Source organism: Bombina bombina, chromosome 1 (genome assembly GCF_027579735.1).
Source record: "Bombina bombina isolate aBomBom1 chromosome 1, aBomBom1.pri, whole genome shotgun sequence".
Classification (NCBI taxonomy): domain Eukaryota; kingdom Metazoa; phylum Chordata; class Amphibia; order Anura; family Bombinatoridae; genus Bombina; species Bombina bombina.
Window position 1 is genome coordinate 1,203,212,209 of NC_069499.1, and position 13,994 is coordinate 1,203,226,202.

The 13,994-nt window shown below is 37.4% G+C and overlaps 1 protein-coding gene across 3 annotated transcripts in view; it reads left to right on the forward strand.

The window, feature by feature from the left end:
• Window positions 1-13,994, forward strand: part of TMEM98 (transmembrane protein 98) — a 411,952-nt gene that overhangs the window by 125,612 nt on the left and 272,346 nt on the right. For all 3 annotated transcript variants that reach the window (XM_053700182.1, XM_053700186.1, XM_053700183.1), the window contains one exon: window positions 6,895-7,026. In XM_053700182.1, the coding sequence (XP_053556157.1) occupies window positions 6,895-7,026 (132 nt within the window). The remainder of the gene's footprint in view (window positions 1-6,894; window positions 7,027-13,994) is intronic.

Consider the following 13,994-nt stretch of genomic DNA (forward strand, 5'->3'; position numbering starts at 1 on the left):
TTTTTTAAGTTAAAATAAAATAAAAATACTTTTTGGGGGGTTTTTGGGGCCAAACTGGGTACTGGCAGAAAGCTGCCAGTACCCAAGATGGTGGTAATTAGGTAGGGGAGAGGGTTAGAGAGCTGGAGGGGGGATCAGGGAGGTTGGGGCTAAGGCAGGGGTCCATCACAGCTAAAATACTTTATTATTTTTATTTAAAAAAAAAAAAAAACCTCTTTTATTTAGTACTGGCAGACTTTCTGCCAGTACTTAAGATGGCGGGAACAATTGTGGGGTGGGGGAGTGAAGAGAGCTGTTTGGAAGGGATCAGGGGGTGGGATGTGTCAGGTGGGAGGCTGATCTCTAAAATTAACCCTGCAAGCTCCCTACAAGCTACCTAATTTAACCCCTTCACTGCTGGGCATAATTCACGTGTGGTGCGCAGCAGCATTTAGCGGCCTTCTAATTACCAAAAAGCAACGCCAAAGCCATATAAGTCTGCTATTTCTGAACAAAGGGGATCCCAGAGAAGCTTTTACAACAATTTCTGCCATAATTGCACAAGCTGTTTGTAAATAATTTCAGTGAGAAACCTAAAATTGTGAAAAATGTTAAGTTTTTTTTTTATTTGCTCGCATTTGGCGGTGAAATGGTGGCATAAAATATACCAAAATGGGCCTAGATCAATACTTGGGGTTGTCTACTACACTACACTAAAGCTAAAATTAACCCTACAAACTCCCTACAAGCTCCCTAATTAACCCCTTCACTCCTGGGCATAAAACACGTGTGGGGCGCAGCGGCATTTAGCGGCCTTCTAATTACCAAAAAGCAACCCAAAAGCCATATAAGTCTGCTATTTCTGAAAAAAGGGGATCCCAGAGAAGCATTTACAACCATTTGTGCCATAATTGCAGAAGCTGTTTGTAAATAATTTCAGTGGGAAACCTAAAGTTTGTGACAAATTTTGTGAAAAAGTGAACTTTTTTTTTTTTTGATCGCATTTGGCGGTGAAATGGTGGCATGAAATATACCAAAATGGGCATAAATCAATACTTTGGGATGTCTTCTAAAAAAAAATATATACATGTCAAGGGATATTCAGGTATTCCTGACAGATATCAGGGTTCCAATGTAACTAGCGCTAATTTTGAAAAAAAGTGGTTTGGAAATAGCAAAGTGCTACTTGTATTTATTGCCCCATAAATTGCAAAAAAAGCAAAGAACATGTAAACATTGGGTATTTCTAAACTCAGGACAAAATTTAGAAACTATTTAGCATGGGTGTTTCTTGGTGATTGTAGATATGTAACAGATTTTGGGGGTCAAAGTTAGAAAAAGTGTGTTTTTTTCCATTTTTTCCTCATATTTTATTATTTTTTTTTTAGTAAATTATAAGACATGATGAAAATAATGGTATCTTTAGAAAGTCCATTTAATGGCGAGAAAAACGGTATATAATATGTGTGGGTACAGTAAATGAGTAAGAGGGAAATTACAGCTAAACACAAACACTGCAGAAATGTAAAAATAGCCATTGTCATTAAGGGTAAGAAAATTGAAAAATGGTCCGGTCATTAAGGGGTTAAGGCTCAATTGCTGCTGACCGTCTGGGCAAACGTTGATTCGTACTTATCATAAGCTTTCTATAGTTAGACTACATCTTAAATCTGCCCTTTGTGGAAAAAATAAGTGTTGCATTGCTGACTGAAAAATATCTTACTTTACATTAGAAAAGTCTAGTTACGACCAGCTTCTTTCATAAGTAAATGCTTAACTGACTGGATTTAATAACTTCTAAATCATAACTGCTAATATTAACAGTAGTTGCCTTTCTCAAGCTATTTACTGTTCTACTTAGCCTCATTTCAATAACGTAACACTTGTCTTTATGAGAACTTCACATCATTTTTATTTTTTTTTGTAAAAGATTTTTTATTGAAGTTTCAAAAGGTGCAGAGAATACAAATACAACATTTGCCCAATCATAACATTAACATAAGAATATAACACCAAGATTGTGACACCTATTATATCTGTTAGGCTAGTAGAGGAGTAGCTGACCTATATATCAAGTTAAGTCATACAGTTTAAGGGCTTAGAGAAATATACATAACCATAATAATAAAATAAGGCTAGCTCTAACATGTAGAAACCTATGTTGTGTCTAGGGAGGTGTCAAATATATGGTTGGGCGAACTGAAAGAAAACTTCATTTTATATTTTAATAATTGCATTCTGATCACCACATCTTTAGGATGAATAAGATGAGTATTTCTGTGATGATGTGGGGAGTTAGCTTTTAGCGCGACCACAAGTAGGTCATAGAACACTGGAAGGAAGAGGGGTTACAGTGGACAAGAGCCACTCGAATATTGGGAGGGGGGAGGGAGGGGGGAGGAGAAAGCAGGGGGCGGAGCTCACTCTGGTAAGACTGCAGTATGGGTTAGTTTATAAATCTATGTATGCCATATATGAACAATGCAGTGGCTACAATTGGGAACTATGAGGGGCATCTTATGTGCTGTGTGTGTCTATGGGACTAGGGCACATATATCGTTGGAAGCTGGGGGGATATATGTTTAGGCTATTAACTTAATATCTTTTCCTCCTACTACCGTGAAATAAAATAAAGCGCGGTGTGTGAGGAAATTTAACTATGGAGTAGGACTTTTGTCATAGGGAATAGAAGGTATAATTATATGTCTAATGAGAGGTATAATGGAAATTTACCGGTAGGTCTTAGGCTGCTCAACTATGAAGAATGGGGGGCTAAATATACATACCAGATCTAGTAGGCTTAAATATACTTTAATAGTGCAATAGGGGATTATCCCCGCATGTAGGGAGGAGGTAGAGTCATAGATAGAGCAAGGAATAACTCACAAACAACGTAATGAAGAGTATATTCGAGTAGCCCTAGCCTATAAATTTAAATAGACATGAAGAACAACATGAACAATATTGTTAGAAACACTTGCATGTAGAAAATGTTACCATGGGATACATACCTATGTCTAAATTGTAAACACAGATTAATATATTATGTAGGTATAAATAAAACATTATACTATAGAAACAGGTATAAGAGTATATGCTCCTCCATAACAGTGCAGCAACTAGCTAATGTTATAATATTAAACATAACTGTACCTTTAATAAAGAATATATCAACCTGCGATATGAGGAAATCGCTATATACATTGTTACCTCATTGGGCAAAGCATGTAAACTACAGTAATGAGACTATTTTACAGGAACTTAGGTATTATAGGCTCATTCTATAGCCAGAACCTCAGTAAGAGTGGGGAGTATACCCATACAACTAGATAAATCTTGTAAATACCAAATAGGTTATCTAACATAGTACAGAGCTCCTCATACCATTAGCATTAAAACGTATAGGGAAGTGTAAGGAGATCAGGTCATATCGTTAATAGTTAAATGGTTAAATGGGTGCAGCATAAGAAGAGCTGAATGTTACGTGCCATGCTACTGCATGGATGAATAGTGTACACATATGTATATAGATATGACAGGTGTAAGCATGGGGGACGTAAGCAGCATAGGACCAGTACAACCACAACTTAAAGCTATATAACACATAGTATAATAAAGGTACTGTAGAAAGGGTCATACCCATTTCATATAGGAACTTGTAGATACAAACACATGAGCATAGATATACAAAACCAACCTCCCAATCCCTTAGTTCAAAAAAGATGAACTGGGTGGTGTATGTCAGATTTAATAGTCAAGGTAGAGGACTTCAGTTTAATAAATCTGGCCCAGGAGAGACCAATCGCTACCTTAAATGATGGGAAGGTGGGTATGGAGTGAGGAAAAGTCCCGATTTAGCCAGTGCTATAAGGTCTGATGTTTAACAATTTCAGGCATGAGATCTCGATCGCTTGTGTGCTAAATCCCTCACGGTGACACCCAAACTTCTCTGTCTTCTGCAGTGAGGTATGCGTTAGGTATATTGCGCATCGCTTAGCTCCTGGTTCAGGTTGTGCACTCAAGATGGCCCCAACCTCATCAAGCGGCTCTCCGGATAACTTGCCCAATAGTGTATGCAGAGGGACTGCTCCACTGTCGCATGAAAGTTGCCGCCTCCCGGGTCCCACATACCAGCCTGGTCTATCTTGCAGAATATAGTCGATGTCTTCAGCACTGTGACTGCTGCTCCCTTGTAAAACGGCAGTCCGGTAAGCCAAAAGTGAACTGGCTCTAGAGAGAAGCATGTCTCGTTGAATTCTGGGGTGGCAGAGATTTGTAGGTAGGAGATCATGGGCCTGAGGTATTGTGGAGCAAGTGGCTGAAGCTGACACTTAATGGCTTCTTTAAACGCTGCTTGGGGATCCCCTACAGATGTAGTCCCTTCTTCCATGTCGGTCCGGACTTTCAGTGTCCTACAGCACTCTAGATGGGGCTCCCAATTGAGTAGTGAGCTCTCTTCTGCGGTCGGTTTGCGAGGAGGGAGGGTTCCTATGTTAGGCAGGACTGTGTCAACAGGCAACAATCTAGAAGTCGGTACCTTTATTCTTGCCTGTAGTGCGTCCGTATCAGAATGCGCTAGGAGGAAAAGCTGACTGATCTCCTCCTCCATGCTCCGAAAGTGGCTCTGTAGAAGTTGTTCCATCCTAAGTTCCCATCTGCACATTGCGTCCATGATCAGTATATGCGGCTTTATATCTCCTAATGGAATATATGGCTGCTTTGCTGAATTGGGTGGATACCAAGGATTAGCTATATTAGAAGGTGGACCAGCTAACTTATATACCTGCTAGGTATGGTGTTTTCAGAATATTACAGAGAGGCTTACTGCGTGTGTCACAGCCCAGCTTAAAACCAAAATGGCGGTTAGCGCTCCTGCAGTTGGACCCCAGATCCACTCTAAATATGTTTCTGAGAATGTTAGGAAAGTTCAAGTTTCACATATCAGTGTCCACATCCTTAATAGATATTCTGGCTCAATTAGGGCTAGTTTCTGCTCTTTCAAAGGCGGTAATAAATGTTAATAGGCCAGATTGGAAGTCTGGAGCTCTGCAGAGATGCGTCCAGCAGCTACGGCGGTTAGCCCCACCCCCCAGAAAGCATCTGTGATTATTAGTTCCCCTAACCCTCATTCTTTCAAGGCTCTGAAGCTTATTTATTTTTCTTTGAATGTTTTGTAAAAGGTTGTAAAAGGTTAATTAAAATCATGAGAAACACAGGTATTTTCCAGGTATTTTCATGGAAATATTCCAAAGCAGGATGATCAGAAAATTATTTCATTCTCAATATATGCTGTTGTACTAAATTTCATATTTACCTTTTATATTGTGAATACAGGTTTCTGTTTACTTATTATCCAGCACTTATTCAAGGTTTAAATCAACATTTTGTATTCAATCTTCTTAGTGTAATATCACGTACCTGCTTCCTGCTTGTAATATCTTTTCATATATATGTAACCTGTGTTTTCTAATTAAAAGGTATTTTAAAAAAAATATATATTATAATACTTTGGTAACATTGTTCCCAAACTTAAGGTAACTGTGAATTCAGTTACTAGAGCACACAGAAAGATCTTAAATTTATATTTTAATCTGAAAAAAGGTTCACAGTGCATACAAAAAAAAAAAAAAGGAAAAAAAAAGGAAATTAGATGATATATAAAAAATAGACACACACAATTGCAAACAATTATACAAATAAGTTATTAAATACAGAAACCCTAAACTAGCAAAGTAAAATGGTGACTGTAGGAATTCCCAAATCCTTCTGTATTTCCTTGTTTTTTAAACTAGAATTTTAATTGTGTTAAAATCAAACACTATTTTATACCCAATCTAGGTCACATGACCAACCTCGTGTGGTAGTTGGATACTGCCCAAGTTACAGTATCTCACACTGATCTTGTCTGCTTGTTGGATTTGAGATATTCACCCTAGAGAAACAGACAAACACCCCTGAAACAAAGAGAGTGTGCCCACTACATGAAACATTAGGTCATAATACTTTTCATATATGAAATAGCAATCCATGGGCACCAAACATATCATCTAGTTACAGTAACTGAAACAATGGTCGGAGAACGCCACCTAGTGTCTAAATATACAGGTACAATTTCTCTATTATATATTTTGAAATAGGTTACTTTAACCTTGATTTAAAGTTTCTTTTTTGCATTTATTTTATAAATTGCTGGGAAAAGAAAAAGAAAAAAAAACAAGTGACTATTTTGGTAAAAAAAAAAAAAAGCATAAAATTACAGAAGAAAAAAAACAGTGGTAAATACCAGCATACCATTATAAAACTTCTTCCAACACTGTTTGTATATTAATATTCTTTTATTGTAAAAAAAGGTGGCTATATTTCACATGTATATCCAAATCAAAAGTACAATTGCAACATGTCAAAAGAACATATTAAGTGAGGCAAGCTGTTATATATCCACTTATAATTCTTTGGAATTCAGCTCAAATGGCATATAGTATCTAGTGATAAGTGATGTAAAAATGAGAAAGCTGGGAGATTATGAGGATGCTTAAGGAGAGATTGTTTGGAGAGAAAGTGTTCTAGACAAAGGGCTTGATAGATAAGGAATTTTGAGGAATTACAGTAAAATGGTGCTGGAAAAAGCTGGATAGGCAGAGAGGAGAATATTTAGCATGGAGAGTTGACGTAGTGAGATGTAAATGAGCCGGGATGATAGAAATCTGAATAGAATAACAGTATTTGGAAAGCAAAGGCTAGCAATAAAGCTTTGAACATAGATTGAGATTAGTGGTAGTTGGGCAGCTACAGACTTAAAAGAGAAAAGTCAGACATATCAATATCACATATGTACTGAAGTATACCAGATTTGAATTAAAGTGGATTATTCAACTTTTTTTTTTAAAAAGCTAACATTGCTTGTTTTCTTTAAAGGCCAACGGTGGATTTGATTGGAGCAATGGAGACTCAGTCTGAACCATCCGAATTGGAGTTAGATGATGTTGTAATAACAAACCCTCAGATAGAGGCCATACTGGAGGATGAAGACTGGATTGAAGATGCATCGTAAAGTTTCAGATAACATTTTATTATTGCTTGTTATTATTATTTGTAATTATGAATTTCTTTCCATGACAGAAAGGACACGAGTGATAGAATGAAAGATATTTGTGGTGAGATGGAATGGATGTTTTTAATATTTAAAAAGGAGGAGGATATGCAGAAAGTATATTATTATCTATAGTGGATAAACAAGTTTCTTAAAACTTTGCAATATCAGTAAGTCATAGCTAAGTGTGTACATGTATGTATACACACATACACCGGTGGTAAATATCACCATATTTGAGTCAAGGGTTAAACATTACTAGTCCACTAAATGATAAAGATAGGAAAAAGTCAAATTTCTTACTCATCCAGCGCTAGTGGAAATTTTATATATATATATATATATATATATATATATATATATATATATATATATATATATATATATATATATATAACATAATTTATGTAAGAACTTACCTGATAAATTAATTTCTTTCATATTGGCAAGAGTCCATGAGCTAGTGACATATGGGATATACAATCCTACAAGGAGGAGCAAAGTTTCCCAAACCTCAAAATGCCTATAAATACACCCCTCACCACACCCACAATTCAGTTTAACGAATAGCCAAGCAGTGGGGTGATAAAGAATGTAGAAGAAAGCATCAACAAAGGAAATTTGGAAATAATTGTGCTTTATACAAAAAAATCATAACCACCATAAAAAGGGCGGGCCTCATGGACTCTTGCCAATATGAAAGAAATGAATTTATCAGGTAAGTTCTTACATAAATTATGTTTTCTTTCATTGGCAAGAGTCCATGAGCTACTGACATATGGGATATCAATACCCAAGATGTGGATCTTCGACTCAAGAGTCACTAGAGAGGAAGGGAATAAAAATAAAAACAGCCATATTCCGCTGAAAAAATTAATCCACAACCCAAAAAAAAAGTTTATTTTCATTTTGAAAGGAAAAAAACTTAAATCAAAAGCAGAAGAATCAAACTGAAACAGCTGCCTGAAGAACTTTTCTACCAAAAACTGCTTCCGAAGAAGCAAATACATCAAAACGGTAGAATTTAGTAAATGTATACAAAGAGGACCAAGTTGCCGCTTTGCAAATCTGATCAACTGAAGCTTCATTTTTAAAAGCCCATGAAGTGGAGACTGATCTAGTGAATGAGCTGTAATTCTCTGAGGTGGGGTCTGACCCGACTCCAAATAAGCTTGATGATCAAAAGATTCAACCAAGAAGCCAAGGAAATAGCAGAAGCCTTCTGACCTTTCCCAGGACCAGAAAATAAAACAAATAGACTGGAAGTCTTCCTGAAATTTTTAGTAGCTTCCACATAATATTTAGAAGCTCTTACCACATCCAAAGAATGTAAGGATCTCTCCAAATAATTCTTAGGATTAGGACATAAGGAAGGAACAACAATTTCTCTACTAATGTTGTTAGAATTCACAACCTTAGGTAAAAATTGAAAAGAAGTCAGCAAAACTGCCTTATCCTGATGAAAAATCAGAAAAGGAGACTCACAAGAAAGAGCAGATAGCTCAGAAACTCTTCTAGCAGAAGAGATAGCCAAAAGGAGCAACACTTTCCAAGAAAGTAGTTTAATGTCCAAAGAATGCATAGGTTCAAATGGAGGAGCCTGTAAAGCCTTCAGAACCAAATTAAGACTCCAAGGAGGAGAAATTGACTTAATGACAGGATTAATATGAACTAAAGCCTGTACAAAACAGTGTATATCAGGAAGTAAAGCAATCTTTCTGTGAAATAAAACAGAAAGAGCAGAGATTTGTCCTTCAAGGAACTTGCAGGCAAACCCTTATCCAAACCATCCTGAAGAAACTGTAAAATTCTAGGAATTCTAAAAGAATGCCAGGAGAATTTATGAGAAGAACACCATGAAATGTAAGTCTTCCAAACTCTATAATAAATCTTTCTAGAAACAGATTTACGAGCTTGCAACATAGTATTAATCACCGAGTCAGAAAAACCTCTATGACTTAGAACTAAGCGTTCAATTTCCACACCTTCAAATTTAATGATTTGAGATCCTGATGGAAAAACGGACCTTGAGATAGTAGGTCCGGCCGTAACGGAAGTGGCCAAGGCGGGCAACTGGACATCCGAACCAGATCCGCATACAAAAACCTGTGTGGCATGCTGGAGCCACCAGCAACACAAAAGACTGTTCCATGATGATTTTGGAGATCACTCTTGGAAGAAGAACTAGAGGCGGGAAGATGTAAGCAGGATGATAACACCAAGGAAGTGTCAACCCATCCACTGCTTCCGCCTGAACATCCCTGGACCTGGATAGTTATCTGGGAAGTCTCTTGTTTAGATGAGAGGCTATGAGATCTCTCTGGAAGACCCCATATCTGAACAATCTGAGAAAACACATCTGGATGGAGAGACCACTCCCCTGGATGTAAAGTCTGGCGGCTGAGATAATCCGCCTCCCAATTGTCTACACCTGGGATATGCACCACAGAGATTAGACAGGAGCTGGATTCTGCCCAAGCAAGTATCTGAGATACTTCTTTCATAGCTTGGGGACTGTGAGTCCCACCCTGATGATTGACATAAGCCACAGTTGTGATATTGTCTGTCTGAAAACAAATGAATGGTTCTCTCTTTAGCAGAGGCCAGAACTGAAGAGCCCTGAGAATTGCACGGAGTTCTAAAATATTTATTGGTAATCTCGCCTCTTGAGATTTCCAAACCCCTTGTGCTGTCAGAGATCCCCAAACAGCTCCCCAACCTGAAAGACTTGCATCTGTTGAGATCACAGTCCAGGTTGGCCGAACAAAAGAAGCCCCTTGAACCAAACGATGGTGATCTATCCCCCATGTCAGAGAGTGTCGTACATTGGGATTTAAGGATATTAATTGTGATATCTTTGTATAATCCCTGCACCATTGATTCATCATACAAAGCTTTAGAGGTCTCATGTGAAAACAAGCAAAGGGGATCACGTCCGATGCTGCAGTCATGAGACCTAAAACTTCCATGCACATAGCCACTGAAAGGAATGACTGAGACTGAAGGTGCCGGCATGCTGCAACCAATTTTAAACGTCTCTTGTCTGTTAGAGACAGAGTCATGGACACTGAATCTATATGGAAGCCTAAAAAGGTGACCCTTGTCTGAGGAATCAAGAAACTTTTTGGTAAATTGATCCTCCAACCATGTTTCCGAAGAAACAACACTAGTTGATTTGTGTGAGATTCTGAAGTACGTAAAGACTGAGCTAGTACCAAGATATCATCCAAATAAGGAAACACCGCAATACCCTGTTCTCTGATTACAGATAGTAGGGCACCCAGAACCTTTGAAAAGTTTCTTGGAGCTGTTGCTAGACCAAATGGAAGAGCAACAAATTGGTAATGCCTGTCTAGAAAAGAGAATCTCAGAAACTGAAAGTGTTCTGGATGAATCTGAATATGAAGGTATGCATCCTGCAAGTCTATTGTGGACATATAATGTCCTCGCTGAACAAAAGGCAGAATAGTCTTTATATTCACCATCTTGAAAGTTGGTATTCTTACATAACGATTCAAAATTTTTAGATCCAGAACTGGTCTGAATAAATTTTCTTTCTTTGGGACAATGAATAGGTTTGAATAAAACCCCAAACCTTGTTCCTGAGGAGGAACTGGCATTATTACCCCTGAAGACTCCAGGTCTGAAACACACTTCAGAAAAGCCTGAGCTTTTACTGGATTTACAGGGATGCGTGAGAGAAAAAATCTCACAGGAGGTCTTACTCTGAATCCTATTCGATACCCTTGATAGACAATGCTCTGAATCCAATGATTTTGGACTGATTTTATCCAAAAATCCTTGAAAAACCTTAATCTGCCCCCTACCAGCTGAGCTGGAATGAGGGCCGCACCTTCATGCGGACTTAGGGGCTGACTTTGGTTTCCTAAATGGCTTGGATTTATTCCAATTTGAGGAAGGCTTCCAATTGGAAGCAGATTCCTTGGGTGGAGGATTGAGTTTTTGTTCCTTATTCTGACGAAACGGTTAGAAGCCCTAGATTTACCCTTAGGTTTTTTATCCTGAGGCAAAAAAACTCCTTTTCCTCCAGTGATAGTTGAAATAATAGAATCCAACTGAGAACCAAATAAATTATTACCTTGGAAAGAAAGAGATAGTAATCTAGATTTAGATGTCATATCAGCATTCCAAGACTTAAGCCACAAAGCTCTTCTAGCTAATATAGCTAAAGACATGGATCTAACATCAATTTTGATAATATCAAAAATGGCATCACAAATAAAATGATTAGCATGTTGCAGTAAGCGAATAACGCTAGATATGTCAGAATCCAATTCATGTTGCACTAAATTTTCCAACCAGAAAGTTGATGCAGCCCCAACATCAGCCAAAGAAATAGCAGGTCTGAGAAGAGGACATGAATATAAATAGGCCTTCCTTAAATAAGATTCAAGCTTCCTATCTAAAGGATCCTTAAAGGAAGTGCTATCTTCCATAGGAATAGTGGTACGTTTAGCAAGAGTAGAAATAGCCCCATCAACTTTGGGGATTTTTCCCCAAAACTCTATAGATTTTGCTGGTAAAGGATACAATTTTTTTAAATCTTGAAGAAGGAATAAAAGAAGTACCTGGCTTATTCCATTCCCTAGAAATCATATCAGAAATAGCCTCAGGAATGGGAAAAAAAACCCTGGAGAAACCACAGGAGGTTTAAAAATAGCATTTAAAGGTTTATTAGAATAAACGTCAATAGGACTGGTTACCTGAATATCCAAAGTAATTAACACTTCTTTTCATAAAGAACGCATATACTCTATTTTAAATAAATAAGTAGATTTGTCAGTTTCAATGTCTGAGGAAGGATCTTCTGAATCAGATAGATCCTCATCAGAAGAGGATAAATAATTATGTTGTTGGTCATTTGAAATTTCATCAGCTAAATGAGAAGTTTTAAAAGACCTTTTTTGTTTATTAGAAGGTGAAAATTCAGACAAAGCCTTCATAATAGAATCAGAAACAAATTCTTTAAAATTTACAGGTATATCATGCACATTAGAAGTTGAAGGAACTGCAACTGGCAATGTACTATTACTGATGGAAACACTATCTGCATGTAAAAGTTTATCATGGCAACTATTACAAATGACATTCGGTGGAATAATTTCTACAATTCTACAACAAATGCACTTAGCTTTGGTAGAACCAATGTCAGGCAGCAATGTTCCAGCAGAAACTTCTGAGGCAGGATCAGATTGGGACATTTTGCACAATGTAAGAGAAAAAACAACATATAAAGCAAAATGATCTATTTCCTTAAATGACAGTTTCAGGAATGGGAAAAAATGCAATAGCATAGGCCTCTGATAGCAAAAAGCAAGAGGCAAACATACAAGGGGTATTGAAATAATGAAAAGTTTGGCGCCAAGTATGATGCACAACGTAACATAAACTCCTTTTTTTGGCGCCAAAAATAACCGGAAATGACACACTTGCGTCACTAATGACGCCGCCGTGTGAAAGGTCTCGGCGTCACATATGACGCCGGAAATGACTAAGTAGCATCATAAACGTATTTTTTCACGCCAAAAATTTCTCGCGCTAAGAATGACGCAATAAAGTTTAGCAATTGCAAAAAGTAGTCAATTGAAAAAAGACTAAACCCCAGGTAAGAAAAAAATTTCTTAAAAATGTTTACATTCCCCAAATATGAAACTGACAGTCTGCAGAAGGAAATACATGAACCTGACTCATGGCAAATATAAGTACAATACATATATTTAGAACTTTATATAAATGCATAAAGTGCAAAACCATAGCTGAGAGTGTCTTAAATAGTGAAAGCATACTTACCAAAAGACACCCATCCACATATAGCAGATAGCCAAACCAGTACTAAAACAGTTATTAGTAGAGGTAATGGTAAATTGAGAGTATATCGTCGATCTGAAAAGGGAGGTAGGAGATGAATCTCTACGACCGATAACAGAGAACCTATGAAATAGACCCCCGTTAGGGAAATCATCGTATTCAAATAAGTGATACTCCCTTCACGTCCCTCTGACATTCGCTGTACTCTGAGAGGAATCGGGCTTCAACAATGCTGAGAAGCGCATATCAACGTAGAAATCTTAGCACAAACTTACTTCACCACCTCCATAGGAGGCAAAGTTTGTAAAACTGAATTGTGGGTGTGGTGAGTGTCAGCCGTATTTAGTCAGTTCAGGATTTAACCCAACTGCTAGCGTGGATATTAAAACACACGCTAGCACACTGAGAAATATCCAGGACGTGACCCACTCAGGAAATAAAATAAGCAGGGTATAAGAACTTCCCAAAAGAATAGTAATTCAAAATATCTTCTTGAGGATAGAATTGATTAACAGGAGATAGCGTTCCTTTCTCAGGAAAATAGAAACAAACAAAGATTATGTCCCTTTAAGCAGGTTGACAGTGGACAAATGAATATGTTTCTTTCTTGCAGGTTTGTAACAAACTAAGAATGTCCCTTTAAGCAGGTTGTTAGCAAACAAATAATAATGTCCTTTTAGCAGAATTAAAGCAAACAAATGATAGAGTCCTTATTAGCAGGATTAAAGTAAACAAAGATAAAGTCCCTTTAAGCAGGTGTCCGCAAACAAATGTTAATGTCCTTTAAAGCAGGATTGTAGCAAACAAAGATAAAGTCCCTTTAAGCAGGTGTCCGCAAACAAATGTTAATGTCCTTTTAAGCAGGATTGTCAGCAAACAAATGATAATGTCCTTATTAGCAGGATTAAAGCAAACAAAGATAAAGTCCCTTTAAGCAGGTGTCCGCAAACAAATGTTAATGTCCTTTTAAGCAGGATTGTCAGCAAACAAATGATAATGTCCTTATTAGCAGGATTAAAGCAAACAAAGATAATGTCCCTTTAAGCAGGTGTCCGCAAGCAAGATAATAATGTCCTTGTAGGCAGGTTAGCAGGCA